Source organism: Benincasa hispida, chromosome 8, assembly GCF_009727055.1.
Source record: "Benincasa hispida cultivar B227 chromosome 8, ASM972705v1, whole genome shotgun sequence".
NCBI classification, from domain to species: Eukaryota; Viridiplantae; Streptophyta; class Magnoliopsida; order Cucurbitales; family Cucurbitaceae; genus Benincasa; species Benincasa hispida.
In genome coordinates this window covers 35,040,140-35,064,746 of record NC_052356.1, presented here as the reverse complement: position 1 = coordinate 35,064,746, position 24,607 = coordinate 35,040,140, and the positions used below count along the sequence as shown (strand labels likewise).

General features: G+C 33.3%; 2 protein-coding genes across 2 annotated transcripts; one reads left to right on the top strand and one right to left on the bottom strand.

The window, feature by feature from the left end:
• Positions 1-14,702: 14,702 nt before the first annotated feature.
• Positions 14,703-17,635, top strand: LOC120082752 (exocyst complex component EXO70E2). The gene is made up of 2 exons (XM_039038038.1): positions 14,703-15,086; positions 15,501-17,635. Exon 2 carries the CDS (start codon positions 15,501-15,503, stop codon positions 17,415-17,417), a length of 1,917 nt encoding a protein of 638 aa, XP_038893966.1. The 5' UTR covers positions 14,703-15,086; the 3' UTR covers positions 17,418-17,635.
• Positions 17,636-20,771: 3,136 nt separating this feature from the next.
• Positions 20,772-22,525, bottom strand: LOC120082753 (presenilin-like protein At2g29900). The gene has a single exon (XM_039038040.1). The coding sequence runs from the start codon at positions 22,169-22,171 to the stop codon at positions 20,846-20,848; it is 1,326 nt and encodes a 441-aa protein (XP_038893968.1). The 5' UTR covers positions 22,172-22,525; the 3' UTR covers positions 20,772-20,845.
• Positions 22,526-24,607: the final 2,082 nt, after the last annotated feature.

The following is a 24,607-nucleotide window of genomic DNA, read 5'->3' as shown; positions in this document are numbered from 1 at the left end:
TACTGTATTCTTTTTAAGAGTATTAGATTGCATGAAATATGTACTCTTTTTCCTTCCCTAGGATTTTTTTTTCCAATAGATTTTTTTATAGTAAGGTTTTAACTAGACATATTTCATATATATATATAACGGGTATCTAAAGGGGAGTATTACAAATATCACAAATAAATAGATACCCATTCTTAGTGTTAAAAAGCCAAATGTCACTCCCTTTACACTCTATGTATATAGACATATGTCTTGTAAATACTCATTCTTAGCCTATAATTGGTGGTATTCGATGGGTTTTGTAAAACACATTGGGGAAAATCCATGAAAATTGGAGAAACGAGAGACTTTAGATCAATTTCTTATTTCATATTATGTTAATTTGATTTAATTTATTTATTTATATATTATATTTTACTTATTTTATTATTATTATATTATATTTTCTCTATATCCACATTCTCGTCTTGTGCGCTCCTCAAATTTACAACATTTTTCAATTTATACATAATACCTTATTTATTTATTTATTTTACATTGTTTTATTCTATCAAGATTTGCAAACTCCAATTTTTTCTCTTCTCTCTCTTTTTAATTATTTTTATTTTTATGTGGAATAGTTAATATTTTCTTCTCTAGTTTTTTTTTTACACAATCACACAAACTTAATCCACTACTTTTTCTAGTTAAAATTGAAATGGAATCAAAGAACTTCACAATTTTTGTGTGAAAAATAACCCAAAAAAGAAAAGCTTGCATATTAAGATGTGAAGTAGTTTTTGTTTTTTTGTTTTTTGTTTTTTCAATTTTGTTTTTATCTTTTAAAGTTTACCGACGCTCTAACATTTTTCTCCATCTTATATATTATATATATATATATATATATATATATATATATATATTACAGCTTTTTTTTATTGGAAGGTTTTCTATATTTGTTCGTGTGGATAATGGACTCGATGTATGGTTTTCTAAGGTTCTTAAATCTCGTAAAAGATATTGTAGATAACTTTTAAATATTAAAAACTCAAAACATACCTTTGTTTGGATTAAAATGAAAAAAATTAAATTAAATTTGTAAACAGATTAAGTTTCTAAATTAATGATTAAAATGAAATTAATTTATTTTCCTGTACAAGGATATTAGAAAGTTAATTCAACTTCTTATTTTTTATTTAAGACGATAAAATATATACTGATAGATAGGACTTCATATTTCTTTTTTTATTTTTCTCTTCACATAAAAACAATAGGTGAAGTCTACTAATTCTATCTCAATTTTTATGCCAAAAAAATTGGTGGATTAAGTTTGTGGGATTATGTAAAAAAAAACATCCATCCTCCCAAATGAAAAAAGCATCGACCCTCTCAAATAAAAACAAAACAATTAAAGAACGAAAGAGAGAGAAAATAAAAAGTTTACATAGTTTTTTTTCTTTTTTCTTTTTTTTTTTAAGGTAAAACGAAAAAAATGAAAAAGAAAAAGAAAAAAAAGAAAAAAAGAAAAGAAAAGGGGTTGAAATGCACAGTCTCCAAAATAATATAGGACAAAATACATTTTTGGTCATTGAGGTTTGAGATAAGTGTCTATTTGGTCCTTAGAGCTTTAAAATGATCACTTTTAGTCCTTGAATTTTGAAAAAGAAAATTCTAATTAGACCATTTTAAAACTTTAGAGGCCAAATAGACACTTGGACCAAAATTGTATTTTGCATTATATTGTTTCTAATATTTAAATAGAATAAAACAACAAGAAATTTGAAAAAGAAAGATGAGCAAAATAATTAGAGAGTTTTGTAAGTTTTAAAATATAAAAACAAAATTGAAAAAAAACAAACGATGGTTAGGACTTCACATCTTGAGATACAAGTGCTCCCACAAAGTTTTATGAAAAAACTTGTTTCATAGAGTTGAACTTGTGTTGATGTTGATTTGATGCAGACGTGGTTCCATCTCTATTACTCGATCTTGAGTCTAGACTTTCTGGAGTGTAAAAATGTTGACCCCTACAAATGAAGAGAACTCCTCTATTTATAGAGTTCTTAGGTGGGTTTTATAGGCTTGGGCTCGGTTCGTCCATGGACCTGACCCTTGCCCAACTAACTGAACTTAGATCTTATTTAACATTTGGTCAAATAAAACTTTTTTTTACCTCAATTTGACTTTAGCCCAAATAATAGTATCAAAATAGACAAAATTAATTTTATTCAATCCAAAGGTTATGATGAAAACATGTGGCATCATCGAATTTTGCCAATTTATGTCTTCATTTTCAATTTAGGATGCACATCAACTTTTAATTTGTCCAAAATCCAATTATTTGTAATTTCGTCATTAATTTTGTAAACGACGTGACAATTTGTGATTGGTCCAAAATTTGTCCTTAAAAAAATACCCCTTTTCAAGATTTACGCACATGTATAGGTGGGTGGATCTCGAAAAAAAGATAAAGCTGAAATCAAAATACAAGTAATTTGTTCTTGATTTTGGTTTCATTTAACATGTCAAATTAATCAAACTATAAATTTAGTATATAAGTTTAACTATTTGGGATAAAGTTTGGAACATGGCCAAACTTTAATTCAAGATAAATTTAAGGTCCTTCCATAATTTAATTTGTCTTGGAGATAAAGAGTCAAAATTTTGGGATTTGAATTTGGAATAAAGTTTGGAATATGACCCAAATTTTTAATTTAAGAGAACTCTCAAGATTAATCCCTAATTTAATTTGATTTGGAGATGAAAGCTTAAGAATTTGAATTTAATACCAAATTTAAAATATGACCAAACTTTTAATTTAAGAGAAATTTCAAGTTTTATTCTCAATTTGATTTTGAGATAAAAGCTTTAAGAATTTGAATCTAATACAAAATTTGGAATATGACCAACTTTTTTTTATTGAAAAGAAATTTCAAGTTCTATCCCCAATTTAATTTGATTTGGAGATAAAAGTTTAAGAATTTGAATTTAGTACGAAATTTAATTTACGACTTATTTTATCCCTAATTTAATTTAATTTGGAGATAAAAGCTAAATAATCTGAATTTAGTACGAAATATGGAATATGGACATTTTTTTTTTTTTTTGTTTAGTTTAAGGTTTAAACGAATTAGCCTTTGATCCAAGCTAAATTTATCTTGACTTTTTTTTTAAATGAATTTAAATTTAATTAGATTTCCTAAATTGAAGAGATTTTACTCAAGATCCAAATCAATTAAGATTAAATTCATGCTATAAATCGGAACAAACACTTCCCCAATTGGAAGACCATACGGGTGAGAAAACATAATTGAAAATCACTTGCCCCTGCTCTTCAACCGTAATTTCTTTCCTTCTCTTCTATGATCTCTTTCCCATTTTATTTTCCTTAAAAAAAATACCTCACAGAATCCAATCTAAAGGGTTAACCAAAAGTCCTACGCCACAATAACCCTAAATGTCACGGTCATGTTTGTCCAGGGCCTATTGCCCATGACCGCATGCCCAATCCAACCCCCTTTTATCATGCTTTCATTTAATGTATTTCATTAGTTAAGTTAGTTTGCTTTCCTTGTACTTTTTTGTTGTAAGTGACCGCTTGCCCTTTTGCATATGCAAATGTGCCAATTGACTTTTTGTCCAGAATGCACTATATAAGGATAAGACTAACCATCATTTCCCCATACTCGGAGTAGTATGTTATAAAGTCGTTGTTGTTGCTCATTGCTTTCTAACCTATTACAATCTTTCTCTTCTCTATTCATACATTCAAAATGCTTGCGAAAATCTTTTTCTCTAAACTCGTTTTCTCTAAAATGGGGGTGGAGGTTGCGAGAAGCACCCGATGTGTCATCGGCATTCCGTATTCGAATTGGCTGACTTGTTTGTGAGCAGAAACAAATGCCGCACAATCGCTAAGGGAAACTTCTGAAAGTGTGATTGTGACAGTTGGTATTAAAGTCTAATAGGCTCACAAAAGAAAAAATCAGTAAACATGTTGGCGACAAACAACTTAAACAAGTCCCATGTGGATAGGTTGGTAGAGATGGAGAAGCAAATGCTCTATTTGAGGGAAGTCCTTGATAGTATTCGTTTCTTGGAAACTCGATTGCAAGAAGTTGCCGAGAAAGCCGACAGAATTGATGTGGTAGTTGGCCGCCTAGACGGGTTACCCGTCAGAGAATTGATGATGAGGGTGGAGACCCTAAAGACAAAAACTATACGATCCAACAATTTTGAGCGTAAGGATAGCTTAACAGGCTCTGTTGCCCACATAGAGGAGCCCGTCGAAGAGTTGGACGACTCCTAGAAAGTAATAATTCATATGGTAACTGATCTGTCAGAAGATTTTCGATCGACCCTTAACATCGTTAGAGCCGAGATTGCAGATGTGAGTGTGAGGGTGAATCTCACTATCCGAGTTGCAGGAAACCAAGCCCCACTTGGGGGAGCAATTCAAGTGAGCATGATAAAGATCCCGGAACCAAAACCCTTATGTAGGATGCGGGATGCGAAGGCCTTAGAGAACTTTATTTCCAACCTTGAGCAATATTTCAAGGCGACGAACACTGTGACAGAGGAATCGAAAGTATTCTTCAAAGGTATATCTTCAAAAAAGCCTATTTTAGTTTGTGAATATGCTTGCTTAGTTTTTATGAAGGAATTAGAGTGCTTAATGATTCAGTTTGCTTCCACTAATTGGATGCTAACTCCATCAATTCTCTTTTAAGATTTCGATATCACTGACTTTCAACACTTTTAAGCATTCCACAAATGGTGACTCGCCCTTCTTATGTCTCGAAAAAGGAACATAACACAGTATTGGAGGGCTCGAAGCTTTTTCGTCTTTTAAAATTGTAGCCTTTGTAGTGCAGCTAGTGCTGATGGACACCTCACTCTCTTTTGAGCCTGAGACATGTGCCTTGTCGCTTGTTTCTTTCCTTGCATCTGCTTGTAATTTTGACTTGGGTTCACCTTCATCCTTTATTAAAGGGATCTCCATTGGCATTGCTTCACCAACACCATCACTCTTCAAGTAAAACTTCACGTCTGTGAAGTGAGACTCAGCTTCTGAGAGTGGATTTGAGTATGTTTCAACTTTCTTAATGTCATCTTGATAAAAATTGAAATATTGGTGTAGTGTTGAAGATATCACTCCATTTCCATGAATCCAAGGACAACCTAACAATAACTTATATGTGGTTTTCGAATCTATGATATGGAACAATGTGTGGCCTTCAGGTCACCAATGATGAGCTTTAAATGTATCATGTCTATCACTCTTTGGTTGCCTTGGTTAAAGCATTGAATTACTATTTTGTTGTTTGACAGTTCTTCCATCAGGATGCCTAACTGCTTCATAGTTGACTTAAGCATTATATTGTCAACTGATCCATTATCAATAAGAATTTGACTAACCTTCTGTTCTCGAATGTATCCTAAGACGTAATAGGCCTATAATGAAGCTTTGATCCCAATAGTATAACTTGATCTGAGAAATCTATGGATGTATAGCAAAAGGCACGTATGCGGGTCATAAAGGTCGGAGCACTAGATGCATTTGAGTCTAGCAATGTGTCGATGAGAACCAACTTAGTTGCCTGAGGGAGTAACAAACAGTCATCTATGTTGAATGATGGTAAGTTTTTTTATTCTTCCACCATTTCCAATGAACATAGTATTGGGTTTTATGCCCTAAAACTCATAGATAGTAAATGTTATTAATCGTCATCCATAAAGGGTTGTGGATGTTAAATCAATAAATGTTATTGTTTGCATTGTTTTCTATTTTGTCTTTATAACTCTAAATCCAATAAACTAGCATCCAAGGTTGTCTTATGAGTCTTGAACTGTATGTAGAGACATACAGGGATCAATGTTCAAAATACAGCTTAAAGGCTGGGCACCTTATCCTAATAACACTATGGATACGATCCACTTTGTATTTGATATAAATGTAATGATCCAACATATTCATGTAGATGGCATGCGAGTAGGGGTATCATATTCAATGATTTTACATAAGACTAGACCACAAAATAGTAACCACTAGATGTAATATCGTTAGCTAGTCAGGTTCCTATTTCAATAGGATAACCTAGGCGACTTAGTCTTAATCCTGAGTATATTATGAATTCCTGTTCACGAAGAATTGTCCTTTGATTTGTATTGGTGAGGGTGGCCAGTTCGCCAACCAATAAGCCTATCATTTTAGGGACACGAGTTGGGAATATAATAATACAAGATGGAATTCACTCCTTTCCACCTTAAGGGTAAATAGATGAGTGTTTCCTTAAGTGGTGTCTTCCGGGACTTGAACAAAGAGCCCTACCCTCTCGTTGGTGAGAGGGGTTTCTGTTTATTGATTAGACCATAAACATGTTGTTTATTAGAGAAGCATTGGTACTTAAGAAGTCAGAGGTAACCCAAGGGTAAAACGGTAATTTGACCCAATTAGAGTTACAAACCCTTGTGAATGACTAATTTGCTGGTATTGGTTTATATTCGTGGACACATAAATATATTTATAGTGAGAAGCGTGCAGTTGTGGGTCTTTAGTAGAGTGTACCCACAGTTAACAAATATTGATTAATTTTGTTAATGAGTGTAGCCCATTAATCACATATCGTTGGATCTTCTGATCTACAGGTCCACCAGGTCCTCTCGTTAGCTCACTGTGGATACTTAAGAGAGATCATTTAAATTGTTCAAGTTAATTTGAGAAAACTATATATTAATGTGATTGATATATAATTAATTATGGATATGATATATAATTAAATTGGAAAGTAATATTTGAATAAGATTCAAAATAATTAATTCAAGTGAATTAGATTCACAAAGAATTAATTAATAGAGAGGTTTTGCACATATACATGCGGTGTTTATGATAATTAAATATGTACATTAAATTGGATTTAATGTATAAATGGTTAATTAAATATTGTGCAAATTAAAATAAGTGTTATTTAATTGTACAAATTAAATAAATATTATTTCATTGGGTTAATTGATTAAATAAGCATTACTTAATTAAATTGGCTAATTATAGAAAAGAGAAATATATTAGGAAAGGGGTTTGGCCCTTCTTTATATAAAGACTTCCCTTTGACCCTTTGACCCTTTGCAAACACACATTCTCATACAGTTTCATTGCAAAAAAACTCTGACAATACACAATGGGTGTGCAGAATTTTCTCTGAGCCTCTCCACTTTCCAAAATCCTATTCTCCTCTCCCTTTCTCTCTCCCAATAGTTAGATACCACATATCCTCTATTGGAATCCTAAGAGAACAATGAGGTTACTCTCGTGGTAGTATTCTAAAGGATCCTATGAAGGTCCTTGAGCAAAACATGGGATCTGACCCAAACCCAAAATTTACGAACATAAATTTTACAGCAAATACATAAAGATTATGCATTTAAAAGATAATTGTAACATGCTTTAAAACAAAGATTACATAATAGAAGATGGGTTTAAGAAACCTTATCTTTGAAGAATCTTTCTTCACAAGATTCCTTCTCCGAATCTCATCACGTACAATCGCGAACTCTCTTACCGTCAATAAGGACACCATCACGAATGTTACCTCTGTATTCTCTGGGTGAGAATCTAGAAGTTTTGTGGGCTCTGGCTATTTTGGAAGAGAAGGATTTTGAGAGAGATGAGAGGAAGTGATGGGATTCAGATTGTCTCAGAACTTTTCTATGGATCTCTCATCTTTTGTGAAATCACACCAGGAAGAAGAAGACCTCTCCCCTACCCCACTAGCATGTAATTAGAGAGAAAAGAGGGAAAAATGATTAAAATAAAATTATTTATTTCCATAAATAAATTTAATATATATTTATATGATAACTACCTTATCAAATAATAATATTTATTAAACTATATGTTATATCAAATATAACACATAACCTATAGTTTCTATTATCTCACTAATGACATTTAATATAAATCTCATTTATATTAAATTTAATTATATGAATCAAATTCCTATAATCAATGTTTGAATCATATTCAAATATTTATTTTCCCTTAAATAAACTTTATATTATACAGTATCAAATACATTATAGTAATTATATCATATATAATTAGATTAAATTAATTATATCACATATAGTTAATTCCCTCAATTAATTTGAACCATTCAAATTAATCCAAAAATTGATTCTCATTAATTCTCGTTGAGCTACAGAGGGGACCTCATGGACCTGTAGCTTAAAGCTCCAATGGTACGTAAATAATTAATTAAACTTCTTTAATTAAATTAGTTTAATTAATTATTCACCATCTGTAAACTGTCGGGCACTCCACTAAAGACCGACAGTTGCACTCTTCGCACTACAGATATATTTCTATATCCATTGGATATAACCAGTCAACATTACAATGACCCTTCACAAATTGTTCGTAAGTATAGTTGGGCCAAAATTACCGTTTTGCCCCTGTAGTTACATCTAACTCCTTAAGAACAATTAATCCCTCTAATGAACACTAAATCATAGTCCAACTATGACCAAACCCTTCTCGGACCAAGAGAGAGCGTGGCACACATTGTTCAAGTCTCAAAATCAGCCCTTAAGGGAGCAATTTATCTACTTACCTCGACGTTGGGGAATGAGTGAATTCTTTCTTGTGTAGTTGTGTTCCTAGCTTCCCAATCAGACAAATCCCCAAAATGGTAGGCTTGTTGACCCAACGATCTGGCCACTCTCACTCATACAAATTAAAGGACCGCCTTCATAGGTAGAAGTTCACAACTCACTCAGGATTTAGATCATGTTACCTATGGTCATCTTGGTGAAATGTAAGTCTTTATTATGAACGGCGTTATATAATGAGTCTAGTCGTTTCATGGTCCGGTCTTATACAAACTCCTTTGTATAGAATATCTCTGCTCACATGTCTCCACATGAATTATTAGGATTATATCATTTATAGCACTTTATAACAATTGTAACATCTACAAAGCGGACCATATTCGTAGTTTCACCAGGATAAGGTATCCAGCCTTATCCATCTACTATAAACCCTTTAGGTTATCACTTAAACATGATCCATCTATATGTCTCTATATACATGTTTAAGCTACACGATAACCTTGGATATTAGTTTATTGGTTTGTAGTTAATGCAACTAATTTTGAAATAAAACATTACATATTTTATTACATAAATAAAATGTTTGTACAATATAATTACAAACTGTAGGACCCTACGAGATTTAACGCATCAACCCTAAGATGTTCGAGATCACTCAAGGAGTTGTTCGTGATCAAGACTGCTTGGAGATTTGTTTGTTAGAACCTTGGAGATGCTTGTTTGTGACATTAGGGAATCTAGAAAGGTAAGAATCGATCTAATATTTTCCCTGATGCATGCTAATTTACATGTTTATACATTCTATTTAGTATAATAATTTTGTTTAATGAAAAATTGATTTACGAGATGCAAGGCATTCTAACAAAATGCTTCCGCTGCAGGATTCGATCCCCCTTCACATAAAGAAGTATCCTTGTTTTCTATTATGTTGACAGCATGATGTGCAATGACTTCCAGTATTTCATTTGAACAATTGTCGTAGAAGATTCTCGGGAGAAAGTCCACCAAAGTTACTAAACGTCAAGGTCAGGGAACATCCTCATTTTCCTCCTACATGAGCTTGGAGTCACACCCCATAAAAACTCTAACTGCGTGACATTAGGCTTTCAAGTTTTCTTTTTTCCTTTCTTTTTCTGAGTCTTGTTCCCTCTTTTATAACTTCAATAGGAGCACAACTCTTTTTGGGAACTCAACTTTATTTTCTTTCAACGAGTCACAAGGATCCATCCTTTGTCGCCATCATTATGACATGCTTATCTTTGTTGCGAGAATCTGTCATTGGGATCGCTTGCTGAAATCGAACAACTATAGGTTTGAGGGTCGTAAACTGGATTAAGCTTTCTCTTTCATCATAAACCATAGTTGATGTTGGAACACTTGAAGTCACTGCGACTACAGCATAGTTAGTCTGAGCTACTTCATCCAGATCCAGCTCAATCTTCTTCTCACGAGCCAACCTCAGAATTAGCTCCTTCAGCACAAAACATTTTTTGATTGGGTGGCTAACAACACTGTGATACTTGCAACGATTAGGATTATCTACTTTTTCAACTTGTTCTGATCGTTTACATTCAGGCATCTCAATAAGTTGCTTCTTTAGTAGTTACTCCAGCATGTCTGCAACATCAGAGTCAGGGAATCAGTAAACTTTTTCCTATTTCTCTTTCAAAGTTAGGCGATCTCTTTCACCTCCATCATTTTTATTTTATGCTTTTACTTCTTTCCTTTTGAAGGAAAACTTCAACAGGGTCGTGTTAATGATCATTGGTTTTCTTGGAACACGGTTTTTCCTTTGTCATTGGTTTTGACAGCAAGAGCTTAGCTTAACTCAGCAGTTTCACGAGCCTGTATTTGATCTCTTAAGGTAGTGATTTCATGATCTTGCTTCTCAACAGTTTTCATCAGGAAATTTATTTTCCTCTCCATCTTTGCCATGGCCACATCGGCTGTTACATCTACCATCATGACAGACATTACATCTGGATGTGATTCTTTCTTTGCTCGGTCACACTTGGAAGCAAAGTTGTTAAACAAGGGATTTTCCTTTATGACGATCCTTCCTCTTGGAGATTCAGTTAATTGTTTCAAAATTCTATGTGTGATGATGGAACCTTGCTTTTGTTCTTACATGGTCTCTTTCGAATGACTGCGGGTAACAGGTCTCGTGTAGGAGTCGCTAGAAGATTTTCTGGATTCAGCTTTCTTTAGTGCCGTTTGTTGATCTGATGATTTGGATGAGGGAGAGATGAGAGGTAAAGAGGTCTCATTGGGCATGCCAATTTGTTCGCACGAATATTTTCAGATAAACTTGTTTCGTGGACTTGAACTTGTATTAATGTTGATTTGATACGGACATAATTTGATCTATAGTACTTGATCATCTGATTCTCTCTTAATTGAATGTATACGCTTGACTTGGGGAAGTAGAGTGCATGATGTTCTTGAAGTTGAAGAACTCAAGCTTCAATGTTCAGTTTTCAGAAGTTAAGGAGTCTTCTAATCGTAGAGAATTCTCTCTAGGCTCTCTAGAGTATAGAATTCCTGACCTCCACAAATGAAGAGAACTCTTCTATTTATAGAGTTCTTAGGTGAGCTTTATGGGATAAGGTTCGAATGGTCCATGGACCTGGCCCCTAGGCCCAACTAATTGGACTTAGACCTTATTTAACATTTGGATCAAATTAAGCTTATTCTTAGCCCAATTTGATTTTAGCTCAAATAATAGTATCAAATTGGACTGAATTAATTTTATTAAATCCAACGGTCATGATGAAAACACGTGGCATCATCAGAATTTGTCAGTTTATGTCTTCAATTTTAATTTGGGATACACTTCAACTTTTAATTCATCTCAAATCCAATTATTTGTAATTTCGTCATTAATTTGGTAAATGATGTGGCAATTTGTGATTGGTCCAAAATTTCTCCCTTCGACAACAAGCTTTTTTTTTTTCCACAAAAAAATGTGAAGTTCATTAATTCTATCTCAATTTTTATGTAGAAAAAGTGGTGGATTAAGTTTATGTGATTATCTAAAAAGACTAGAAAAAAGAGATTAAACCTTTCACATAAAAATAAAATCATTAAAAAAGAGAGAAGAAAAAAATGGAGTTTGCAAATTTTGAAAAACTAAAACAAAGTAAATAATAATAATAATAATAATAATAATAATAATAATAGAGAAAGACGGTGAGCATTTTGTATAAATTGAAAAAAAAATCGTAAAAAAAAGTAAAAAAAAGTAATTTGACTAAGTCAAAACTAAAAATAATAAAAATAATAAACTTTATGAAGATTCAGTCTCGACTGAATTGTATGAGGACAAAAATTTTACCCTATTTTTACAAATAATTTTAAAAGTCTCTTATTTTTGCAATTTTTTCTTCAAAACGACACTACATCTGCAGTTAATCCTTCATTTTAAAATTGATACCAGAAGTTTTATTTTATTTTAGTCTATAGATTTCAAATCTTACACTTTTAACCTCAATTTTCATTTGTTAATTAATTTAAAACAATTATGTAGTGAAATCTAAATTTGATTTCAATCATGATAAAAAATAGTGAATTAATTATACTTCTTTTAAATTAATAAATAGACATTGACACTAATGATAGAAAACGAATAATTAGTGCAAAATCAAGATTAAAAGTATAAATGTTGAAACTATGGACCAAATTTGAAACAAAACTCAAATCACAATGGTAAAATTGTAGCATTTTGAAATCTATGGATTAAATTGAAATCAAACTCAAGACTAAGGACTAAGTGTGTAACATTTTGAAACCTAGAGGTCCAAATAATAATTAAACTCAAAATCTAGAGATGAAAATGATATCTTTCCCATGAAATTAATTAGACACGTTGACCAAATGAAGCATTTTAGTTGCTAGATTTTTTTTTTTTAGAAAATTGATACTAATGAGCTATTTTAAGAGATTCAAATGAGCTTTGACCTAGATTTTGAAAACTAGTGTTTTTTCGTCTTTTTTTTTACATCAACACAAGGTGAAATTACTAAAATGACCAAAACTATAATTTTTTTAAAGCTTTTCTTGCACTGCACGCAAGTTGTTGTCATCAAGGAGTGAGACTAAATCTGCAATTTTTTCCTTCCTTCTTCGTTCAACAATTTTTTCCTTCTCTTTCTCTCTATGGAATCAAGGAGAAAGAGGAAGAAGCAAGAGCAAGACCAAAGAGCAAAAAAAAAGAAACGAGAGTGAAACCAAGGAACGAGAGGAAGAATCCAAACAAAGGAAAAGATGCAAAGAAAAAATTTGTAGTTGAGTCTAATGAAGAACGTGATTTCATGAGAGCATTAGGCTCTCGTGCCCATTTTGGATTCTAGTGGATACTTATATATATAACTGATGTCAATAGAAATCATTTTTCATTCGTTTTTTGAACATTGGACTAAATTTTAGTTCGACACTTGAAAGGACTATTCGTACCATTTTTCTTTCTTGCTTTCTTTCTTTTTTTCCTCTTTTTATCTTTTGAAAAATTGGGTTGCTAGATTTAAACGAATAGATTGTGGTCGACATCAAAATATTACTTTCCCAAAGAATATTCATCATAATGTCACTAAAAAAAAAAAACAGTAAGCTAAGTTGCATAAATTAATAACTTATATAGGAAGCCAGCTACAACTACAAGACAACTGTCATTGAAAGTGGGTTTTGGTGAAGTCTACGACTTTACGTGGCTTGGTCGAAAATTCATAACTAGTTCTGCCCAAGAAAAATCTCAATATTTTCAAGTAATGACAAAAATATTTTGGCAGATTATTTAAGAGATATAAGAACGTAAATAAAATTAAATTAAATCATAAAAAATATCCCTAACTTCTGGATTAAGTTCTTTAACAGTATAAAGTTTTTTTTTTGGTGTGGTTTTAATTTTGAGGTTGGAGATTCGATTAATATATTCATTTAAAAAAATTATAACCAAATTATAATTTATTTTTTTTTATAAATACTTGTACTTTGAAATTATTTCAAAAAAATACCATTAGAGAGAATCAAAGCGACAACTAGTATTAAAAACTTGAAAGCATGCATAATAACATTTATGGCTCTGTTTCAACTCTAACTAAAAATAATTAAATTAAAAACATTATTGCCACTAATTTTTTTAACTCTATCATTATCATTTACAATATCATTCACCAAATCATTTTTTATACTTCAACTTCGCATCAATTTACATATATTGTATTGTAAATACAATGCCATGTATGCATGCCAATTTTAACTCATCAATTGTCGTGCAAAATTTCAATCACTATTTAATGAAATGATGTATAAGGGGTTTTTTTCCTTCCAAGTTTAAAGGTGAAAAAGGTACACTTTCAAATTTTAGAGACGTAATTGAAATATCTCAAAGTTTAAAAGTGTTTCATATAATTTAATATAAAATCAATTTTGGATTTTGACTTTTTTTTTTTAAAAAAAAATTATTAATAGACTATTCTTTAAATATAAGAAAATGAGTCAACTTATTTACAATAGCAAAATATCACTCTCTATCACTCTCTATCTGATAAACAATGATACTTGATATTTGAAAATATTTTTAACAGTTTTTCCATTTAAAACCGTTATTCAAAAATTAAACATGCAAATAATTATTGATTTTCTCCAAATACAAATAGTTATATCCAATTCTATATTAAAAGACTAAACTAAACCAATAGACTTGGTACAATTTGATTTTTAGATCCTATTTGATAACCATTTGGGTTTTTTTTTTTTTTTTAATTGTACTTGTTTCTCATAATTTCTTAGTCATAGTTCTCATATTTTTATGTGCACATTTAAATTTTTAACCAATTTTTTTTTTTAAAAAAATGAAAACTATTTCCTTTAAGCTTTATTTGACTTTAATTTTAAAATATTTAGGAATGTAGACAACAAAACATATAAACAAACGTATGAATTATATAAACTTAATTTTTTTAAAAAAATTATCAAATAATTACCAAATCATGCATTTTTTTTCCAACTATTATGCCAATATTGTGAGGGCACAAAAGGAAATGGGTCAAAATTCAAATAGAATTGATAGTAAAATATCTCTCCAAAAATCTTCAAATTGGACACGTGTCTCATGTAAACAAATGGAGAAGGTCAACAAGTCAAACCGACGAGACATAAAGCAAGAGAGGAAAAAAAGAAGAGATGATCATAGAAGCTACAAAGAAAAAAAGAATTCTTGTTTTTAGACTTTAAAAGCTTACGAAATTTCAAACTCAATTTCTGTCTATGATTCTTCTTCATCGCCTTTAATCAAACTATGTTCATCGTCTTTCAATTTCCTTCACATTTCTCCACAATTCATGAAGTAATGCTTCCGACGTTCCTTTTCTGATGCTGATCGGCTGTTTTCCGTCGTTTCTTCTGAATTTTCCTGTCTTTTTTGCTGAAGAACGGCGCGATTAACGGCCAATTACTTTAATCTTGCTTTGTGCGGATTGTTGAAGCTTTCCCTGCCCTACGCAGCATAAAATCAGGTCATTCTTTAACTCTTAGCAAATTGTGCTTTCGGTTTCTTCTCTTTTGATTGTATTAGGTTTTTTTTAGCTTGATGAATTTTAAGTGTTTGGTCATTAGTCGTTCATTGTCTTGTTTATATGTCAATTCTAGAGAAGCAGGCTGTAGACTGTTGTATTCGGTATGTCCACTGGAATCAGTTCTCATTTTAGGTCATCATTTTGATTTTTTATTCTTTGTAGTTTTCTGTAAGACCTCGGTTTAGTTTAAGAAGCCAATATACATGAAATTTGTTTTGTTTTTAGTACCGACTTGTTATACTTGGGAATTAGGTATGGTGAAGAGTTGGGGAAAATTAGAAATGAAGAGGAAATTAAGAGAGTGAACCTTTGGTTGGAAAGCGCTTTATGATTTCTGTCTTTCTTCTTTGTCAGATGGGGGATTGTGAATCGATTATACCAACCTCTGAAGGAGAGCAACATGTCCTAGCTTCATTTCAACACCTAGTCAAGTTCTTAAGGACAAGTCAGAACGTGAATGATGAGTTGAAAAGGCTCCTAGCCGATCTCGATTCTCATTTGAATACCATGACTTTGTATACTCATTTAGAGGTTGGGAAGTTGAGTGAGTTAGAGACAAGGTTGAAATCTGCTGAGGAGAAGATTAGGAGATGGGAATCTAACAAATCCATGATATGGGATTCCTGTTCCAAGGAGGCTTGTGAATATATGAAGGCTGTTGATGAAATTCATATGGTTCAGGAAGGTCTAAGAAGTTTGTCTGCAAATGACAGTCAAAAGCAGAATGAACTTCTTTTCCAAGCCGACTCCGTCGTACAGATCGCAATGGCAAGGCTAGAGCAGGAGCTAGTCCACATTCTTGCTCAACACAAACTATATTTTGAACCTGACTACGTCCCCTTCCAGTCTGGTGGCTATGATGTTGTCTATAACGAGTCCTTTGTTTCAACTGAGGACAGTATGGAGGAGGAAACTTCCCACAGAGAGAGTATTCCTGCTGTATATGTTGTGAACTTGGTCCATCCACATGTGATCCCTCATCTTAAATCCATTGCAAATGTTATGTTTACTTCAAATTATATTCAGGAATTCTGCCTGGCTTTTGTTAAAATGCGGAAAGATGCGTTGAATGAGTATCTGTTCATTCTCGAAATGGAGAAGTATAGCATTGCAGATTTGCTGACCATGGAATGGGGTGTCTTAAACGTGAAGATCAAGAAATGGGTTTGGCTTATTAAAATTGTTATTAGAGTCTACCTTACTAGTGAGCAAAGACTCTGTAACAATATATTTGAAGGCATCGAATCTTATAGTGCAGTCTGCTTTACTGAGATTTCAGCAACTTCTATGCTCCACCTGTTGAATTTCGGCGAGGCCATAGCTATGGAACCCCATCGACCAGAAAAGCTGTTTCACTTGCTAGACATGTACGAGGTCCTAAAAAATCTTCTTGGGTATATAGATGCATTATTTTCAGAAGAAACAGAAAAGGGTTCTTTTCTTAAAGTTGAGTTCCATAATCTTTTCAAGAAATTAGGTGATTCTGCAAGGGCTACGTTTGTGGATTTTGGAAGTTTCATTGCATGTTCCATATCAACAAACCCTTTTCCGGGCGGTGGTGTTCATCATCTGACGAGGTATGTAATGAACTTCATTAAGACCCTTACTGTTTACAGAGACTCGCTTGTTTTCCTTCTCCAAGATAACGCAACAGATGGCTTAAGTCCAGCTTCTGAGCTGCAGAACGAAATTAATAGCATGCCTTGCCCAATGGCTTACCACTTTCAGTCAATCACTTCACATTTGATATCCAATCTGAATAACAAATCCAAGTTGTACAAGGATGATGCTCTACGACATATTTTCTTAATGAATAACATTCATTATATGGTTCAAAAGGTTGAAGACTCTGAACTCAAAGCCTTTCTTGGAAGTGGGTGGATGCGAGAACATACAAGAATGTTTCAAAACCACGGAACTATCTATGTGAGAGTCACCTGGCACTCGGTTCTTTCTCTGCTCAGGCTTGATGGTGATGGATTGAACACTCCGAAGGCAGTCTTCAAAGAAAAGTACAGGGCCTTCAATGCAGCCTTCGAGGAGATATATAAGAACCAAACTGGTTGGATTGTCCCAGATCCTCGACTATGTGATGACTTGCTTATACAAACCTCAAATTGTGTAATTCAAGCATATCGAATCCTCTGCGAGTCAAGGTCTCAATATAACCGTGAAAAGTATATCAAATATACGACCGATGATCTAAGCAAGCATATGTTGGATCTCTTTCAAGGCTCACCGCGTTCGTTGCAAAGTTCACGCAGGAGATGAGAACTGCTGCTGGTAATGGTTTTAGCATTCATTTGCCCCTTTCCACGTTCATGTCTTCCCCTTTTCGTTGTCTTTCTAGTTTCTAGGCACTTGTTAATTATATTGTTTGATAGTCATTCATGGTTAAGACTGTAGTATATATATTCCAATACCTACAGAACCTATTCATTTATTATACTGAATATCAAGTAACCTTATAACACTCCTAACTTCTTGTATTCTTTCATCTAGAAATTCATCTTGCAATTGAAAGTTCACAAATTTTGATTATCATTTGCAGTCTTGAGGGAGAAACCGCTTTCTACCCTATTCCATCATTCTTAAGATGATCCACTTGGAATATATTTGGATTGACTTTCCAAGCGTTTAAAAAAGTCTTAGGTAAAAAAAAAATTGTATTTTTAAACACTTGAAAGTTATCCTAATAGATCCTTAATAAAGTCAATATGTGATTTGACTGGCAGTAGTCAACAAAGTGTTTCTTTCCATCATTTTAACATCTTAATGTGTATAGATTCAATTGCAGACCAATATACATGTGAGTCAAATATTTGATTTCTAAGAAGATATGCTTTGGAAGTTGGAATAATTATTGTATCGTGCTATTGCTCGACTTCTAAATTGATGTAGATACCTAGGTTCCAATAGTAAAGTTCGAATTCAAAGCATTAATTGATTAAATTTTATCAGACGTTTAAAACTGAACCCTAAACTTAAACAAAAGTTGCAATCATTACCCTCTATCCAATTTATGACAATTCACTCAAGTAAAAATTCTCCAGACTTGCTAGTTCATTAAAATCAACTTATGCCCAAAATTAAATTTGATCAGTACACATATTGAAAAGTTACCTATTAAATAACTTTGTCAAAACTTACAAATTTCAACAAAAAGTTAGCTTTAACGTCTTTTTCTTGAAATCCTTTCAACTCTGTACCACATAGATATCTATAATACATTAAATAGAGCACTACTAGGCCTTAATGGCTTAGAACATTAGCTGTAAGACTTCCAAGACTAGAGCTCTGAAACCCTTTTTTTTATTCTTAGTTCCCCATACCCTTATAGCGCCTGTAGGGTACTCTTAGCTTGTAGACCTATTCCATTGATATGCTCGGGTCCGTTTAGAAGAGGTGAACAGACAAGGAATTGACTCATTGCCATCAGTTCAATGAATCCATTTTCATCTATCTATTTTTCTTGGTTCAACTTGTGAAATGTTTTGAATTCATGTTGTCAGTTGAGACTGGAGTATACCCTCTCTATTGGGTTCGTAGTGTTCACGTGATCAAAATGCATTGGATGTATGTCCAGGCAATGTCAATATTTCATAAATATAGTTTGAATGTCATGTCTAGATGATCACTACTGACAGTGAGATCAGAAAAGCAAGGGGATCTGACTCTGGTTTTTTTTCATTCGAAGGAAAATAAAATGGCACAATCAGATTGAACTTATTAAAGCAAGAACTCGAAACCATGTGGAGGTGACGTTTTGTGACGATTCGTCTCGTTCTATAAACAATTACACCAACAACATCAACTTTTCTGTTCCTCAAGTCCCTGTGGATGTTTCCCCGATCTCTTTAATAGGACGTCAATACCCAAACGATGAGATTCCACTTTATCGAGGGATATGTCACGACAAGTCGTCAAACTAATGGAGATACACGTGCTACAATGGTCAGGACAAAGGGTCGTGATCCCACAAGGGTGAGCTAACTCCAAAAACCCGTCCTCAGTTCGGATTGTAGGTTGCAACTCGCCTGCATGAAGCCAGAATCGTTAGTAATCGCCAGTCAGCCATACGCTGGTGAATTTGTTCTCGAGCCTTGTATACACTGCCTGTCACACTATGGGAGTTAGCCATGCCCAAAGTCGTTACCTTAACCACAAGGAGGGGGATGTCGAAGGCAGGACTAGTGACTGGAGTGAAGTCGTAACAGGGTAGTCGTACTGGGAGGTTCGGCTGGGTCACCTCTTTTTCAGAGAGAGCTAATGCTGGTTGGGTATTTTTGTTCGACACTGCTTCACACCCAAAAAGAAGCGAGCTACATCTGAGTTAAACTTAGAGATGGAAGTCTTCTTTCGTTTTTTGATAGTGACGTAAGACTAAGCTCATCAGCTTATTATATCCTAGGTCGAAACAAGTTGATAGGATCCCCTTTTTTACGACCCTGTATCCCTCCTGTGTGGTGACATGTGAGCGAAAGAGAAAAGGGAGGGATGAGGTTTCTCTCGCTTTTGGCATAGCAGGCCCCCAGCGGGAGACCCATGGTAGAGCATGTCCTGATAATTGCGTCGTTGTGTCTGGGCTAAAAGGGCTCTCGGCCACATGGATAGTTCAATGTGCTCATTAGTGCCTGATCCTAAGATGTGAATCATCCAAGGCACATTAGCATGGCATACTTCTCCTGTTTGAACCGGAGTTTGAAACCAAACTTCTCTTCAAGAGGATAGACGAGACGATTCAGGTGAGATCCAATGTAGATCCAACTTTCTATTCACTCATGGGATCCGAGCGGTGATTGATAGAGTCGGTATGCCGATTCTCCGGATCATAGAGGGGGTCTTCCCACTAATCAAAGATATACTTGAACATATGTGAGAATACTTTTTAGCGATATTTCAAACAAAAATTTATCAAAGGATTAAAAATGAAACACATTTTAACGTTTAAGGTTAAAATTACTATACTTCTCTACATTCGAGATACCATATAATGAATTTGAAAGTTAATTAAAAAAGAGATAAGACTTGAGTATTACAATAGTAAACGTGTTATTCAAAAGTTTATGCTTAAATTGACAAGATTCATAGATGTTATCAAACCTGCAGGAACTGATTTAAGGTCAAGTTCTAAGGTGTCTTGAAAATTTTTACGAGTCCTCAACCAGAAACTGAATAGCAGGTCAATGCTCAGTACGACTAATAAATTAACGTTTAACTTCGGACTCCCCTTTTGACAAACCGTATGCTACAAGGTTCATTGACTTTATTTTCAAGCTTCTATGATTTACCTTAGCCTTCAAATTTCGGATTTGAGGTTGAATTACAAATTTGGTCCCTATGATTTGAAGAAAGTTAGAATTTAGTTCCTATGGTTTTGATAAAACATTCGTAAATAGTCCCTTATCAAACCATAGAAATTATTTGTGATCTTTTGTCAAACCATAAGGAGTCCTTCTGGCTTTTTTTTTTTTTCAAACCTTAGAAGATAAATTTATAATTTAACCTGGATTTTATTTGTTTCAACAACCAATAACCAAATCTTTCGTTTGATTTGTAGATAATCAACAATCAATTTCCAAATTTCCAGCCATTGAACTTCTCAATATCCAATCCTCAACCATCTAACAATCAACAGTTCTTATGATATATATACCGTTGGAGAAGCATCAGCCTCAAACATAATAGAGATATCTAATCTAGAACATCAAAAGGTTCAAAGAACATTGTACAACAAACACCTCAAGGAAGAGTCGTGTTAGGAAGTAAAACATGATACCTAGCGCTATCGACACTGGGAGAGCAGGCAAAGCTTTCTGATATATTGCCAATAGCATCAAAGTGATTCCAAGACCAGCTACAATTGCAAGATAACATGCATAAACCGTCATGTAGTCGTACATTGCTGCTCTACCAACCAATACACTATAGAAAATGAAGTCCCCTAGCCCCAACTTGATGGCACCAGAGGATCCCAATCCTATTCCCTCTAACATCAAATTTTCATTTGATACAGAAGCTTCTACTCCATGTGGCTGAACATTCACTACATGATCAATTAATGGAACAAGAAGCTCAGTGTTCCTCATGGGATGAGCCTCCCCCTCTTCAGCTCTAACATCAGTTGATTCACTATTGACACCATGAGAAAAACCAGGATTTGAATTGGATGTTTCAATCTCATCTACATTTGATTCAGAAACCACATTCCCCTCAGAAACAGAATCAAGAACCACGACGGGGCGATTATCCGAATGTTCATTTCTCTCCCTCCACACCCTCATTCTTCTGTGCACTAAATCCCTAGGATTTGAATCATGATTAACCACCGGCCGAGCCTCGTAAACTAAAGCTGGGATGTCTTCATCCCTAGATATTGCAAGCTCAACCAACAGCCTCAATGGTCCAACAGGCAGCAAAACTGCTGCAAGATCATATAGAGCCAATGCAACTAAAAGAGCCCAAGTAGTCCATTCAGGTAACAAAGTAAACCAATAAGCCACCAACATCCCAATTAAAACCAAGTACCCTTGTGTTACAAGGATAGCCATTTTGGACATGAACACAGCTAAGACACCCACAGCAGCAAAATTGAACAGAGCAACCAAAAAAGTGAAACAATCAATAGGAATACTGAAATCCTCGATCAAGAACAATGCAATTTCACCTCCAAGAAAACCCAACACAACAAAAGCAGAGAAACCCATGTAATACTTCAAGAACTTGACACATCTAAGGTAGAAAAGCAATACCATGAGGAATGTAGCCAGAGTTATAACAGCCACAAAAACAAGGGAGTTTAGAAGAGCACCTATAAATTTGTCCCACGAGGAATCGGAGCTGCTCTCATTATAAGCAATGGTCGCGATTGAACCAACTGTTGGATAAGAAGATGAAGAGCTGGAATTAAGGATAGAGACTAGAATAACCACCATGAACATGCAGATTGAAACTGGAGTAACAATTCTAACGATCTCTTCCCCTAGGGATTCAAGAATGCTGGTGGGCCTTTGATTTTCGGCCATCTGGGTCTTTCTAGTTATAGATCAAACTTCAATTCTCAAGGCTGAGGCTCTCGCAACAATCTGAAGGGAAAAATGGTGTTTCATCGAAGCGGAAAGGCAGCCATAAGAACAAACAAAGGTTTCATCTTTGCACAAACAAACTTCGAACTGACAAATATTGCTTTGTTGATTACCAATCTGAACCCTCCATAGGTTCAATTAGAGCGAAGCCATCTTCCCTCCCTCGCCAATATTCTGCCTTTGCCTGCCTTTCTTCACTGTCTTCTGAATCCAATTACCCTGCTTCGACCTAATTCCAGGGCATATTTGCCTCGAATATTATTGGGTTAAGAAAATCCATTTCCATCCTCGAATATCTAAGAATGTAATGAATTTTTTTTTTTTTTTTTTTTTTGGGCTGACCGAAGAAATATTTGATTTGAAAAAATGGTAAAAATATTTCAAAATTATAAAATAGTCCAACAAATTTAGATAATAGAAAATACTAATTAGTAGATGACAAAATCACCTTAAAATAATAAAATTAAACATAAACGAGAATACAAAAATATACTACTTTAAAAACTACTCAAGTATCATAAATACACTCTACTTAGATATTCTAAAACCACAAATACACGTTATCTAAACATTCTAGAAGAAAAAATTAAAAATCACTCAATATGATTCTTAACGCTTCCGACGGCCTACAGAATGCGTATATGAGAGGGAAGGTGACGACCAGGTGGTGGGAGTCATAATGTCTACAACGATGGACTTCCTTTAAGGTGAGAAAAAGAAAAATTGATTCTACCGGTGAAGTTGTTGTTGGCAGGTTAATATTTGAAGAAATTGCAATTTTAGAACGATGTGACTATTGAAAATATGATTGCATTTGACACCAAACTTGTTATAGGGAGTTTCATCGTCTTCATTCCATGTGACCATTTTGCTCATAAGATAGCCAACTTTAAACACTATCAATCCCAAAACGTCAAATGTTGAAAATATGTTCAAGGTAGAAACAAAAGCAGGAAACACGTGTGCGAGCGAAGAAGGTCGACAATGGTGGTCGTCAAAAGTTAGCCAAGGCGATAGAATTCAAGAAATGGTTGTTGAACAAACGATCACAAACATGAGATTGATAATGTAAAAAAATAGATTGTGAGGGACGGCTAAATGAAGAAGATGAAATTTAGGATTTTTTTTAATCTTATCTTAATAATAATAACAATAATAACATTAATCACAATGATAATAATAATAATAATATTAATATTAATAATAAATTGAACTATATATATATGCACATGTTTCAAACCTTTAAAGTTAAATTCTCATAATCTAATTTGATAATAAAATATAATTCAAATATAATTTTGTGGAGAAAAATCAGAAAGAGAACTTGTTTATTTACAATTATACTATATTCATAATTTCATTTTCATTTAAGTTTCAACAATTACACTATATTTATAACTCCATCAACCACAAAACCTATGGAAGAAGTCGAATTCATTGTAGAGGCATAACAAAAACAACAAGGTTGCAAAAGTTAATACTTATTTGTTTATCAAAGACAAATTAATGCTATAATAATATAATAAGACGATAATGAATAAATTGTGATTAAAAAATACAAAAAAATAAAATTTAAATGAAATATACAATTTGTTATATGATAATATGTATAAAATATTAAGTAAAATCCTAATCAGGATAAAAAAAATTTAATCCGGATTTAAAATAATGAAAAAAGTGTCGTTGCATAAATGGAATTCAAGTTCAAAATAATAAAAATATGTAGTACAATGATAAAATAATTGCATATATAGAATAAAAAATGGTAAAAGACTAAAAAGCCCATGCCTAGCCACCATTTTATTCGCTTCTTCCTATCATACTATTAGTGATAGCTTCTATCGATGATAGCTATTGATCACTTTATTATCGATTTCCTGGTCCTTTACAAACATTCGTACAATCCCTTTTCATTTTGATACCTCTCAAGGACACTTCCGTAAAAATAGGGAACAGTTAAACCAAACCTTTCTTCTTCATTTGATTTTGTAAACAAATATTATGGTACACAAATACACAAATATTTTAATTTATACTCTTCATTTTGGGTCATCTATGCCATTTTTTAAGCTTATTTTTTATAGACATCATACTCTTAAAGTCCTATAAAAAAGGGGAATCTATTGAAGCAAAAATCGGAGAAAAAAATAAAAGGAAAAAAGTAAAGGAAAAAAGTAAAAACGGAAGAAAATAAAGATATAAGAAATAAAAAGAAATGGAAGAAAAAGTGTGCAACAAGACAAGACAAAGGGAGGGCGAAATTGAAAATTAGAAAAATCAAAAGTTGACTAGTCAATACTTCCATATTTACAAATACTTTTAAAAGGTGATATATTTTTAGATTTTTCTTCTTATTTTACTATCTATTACAAATAT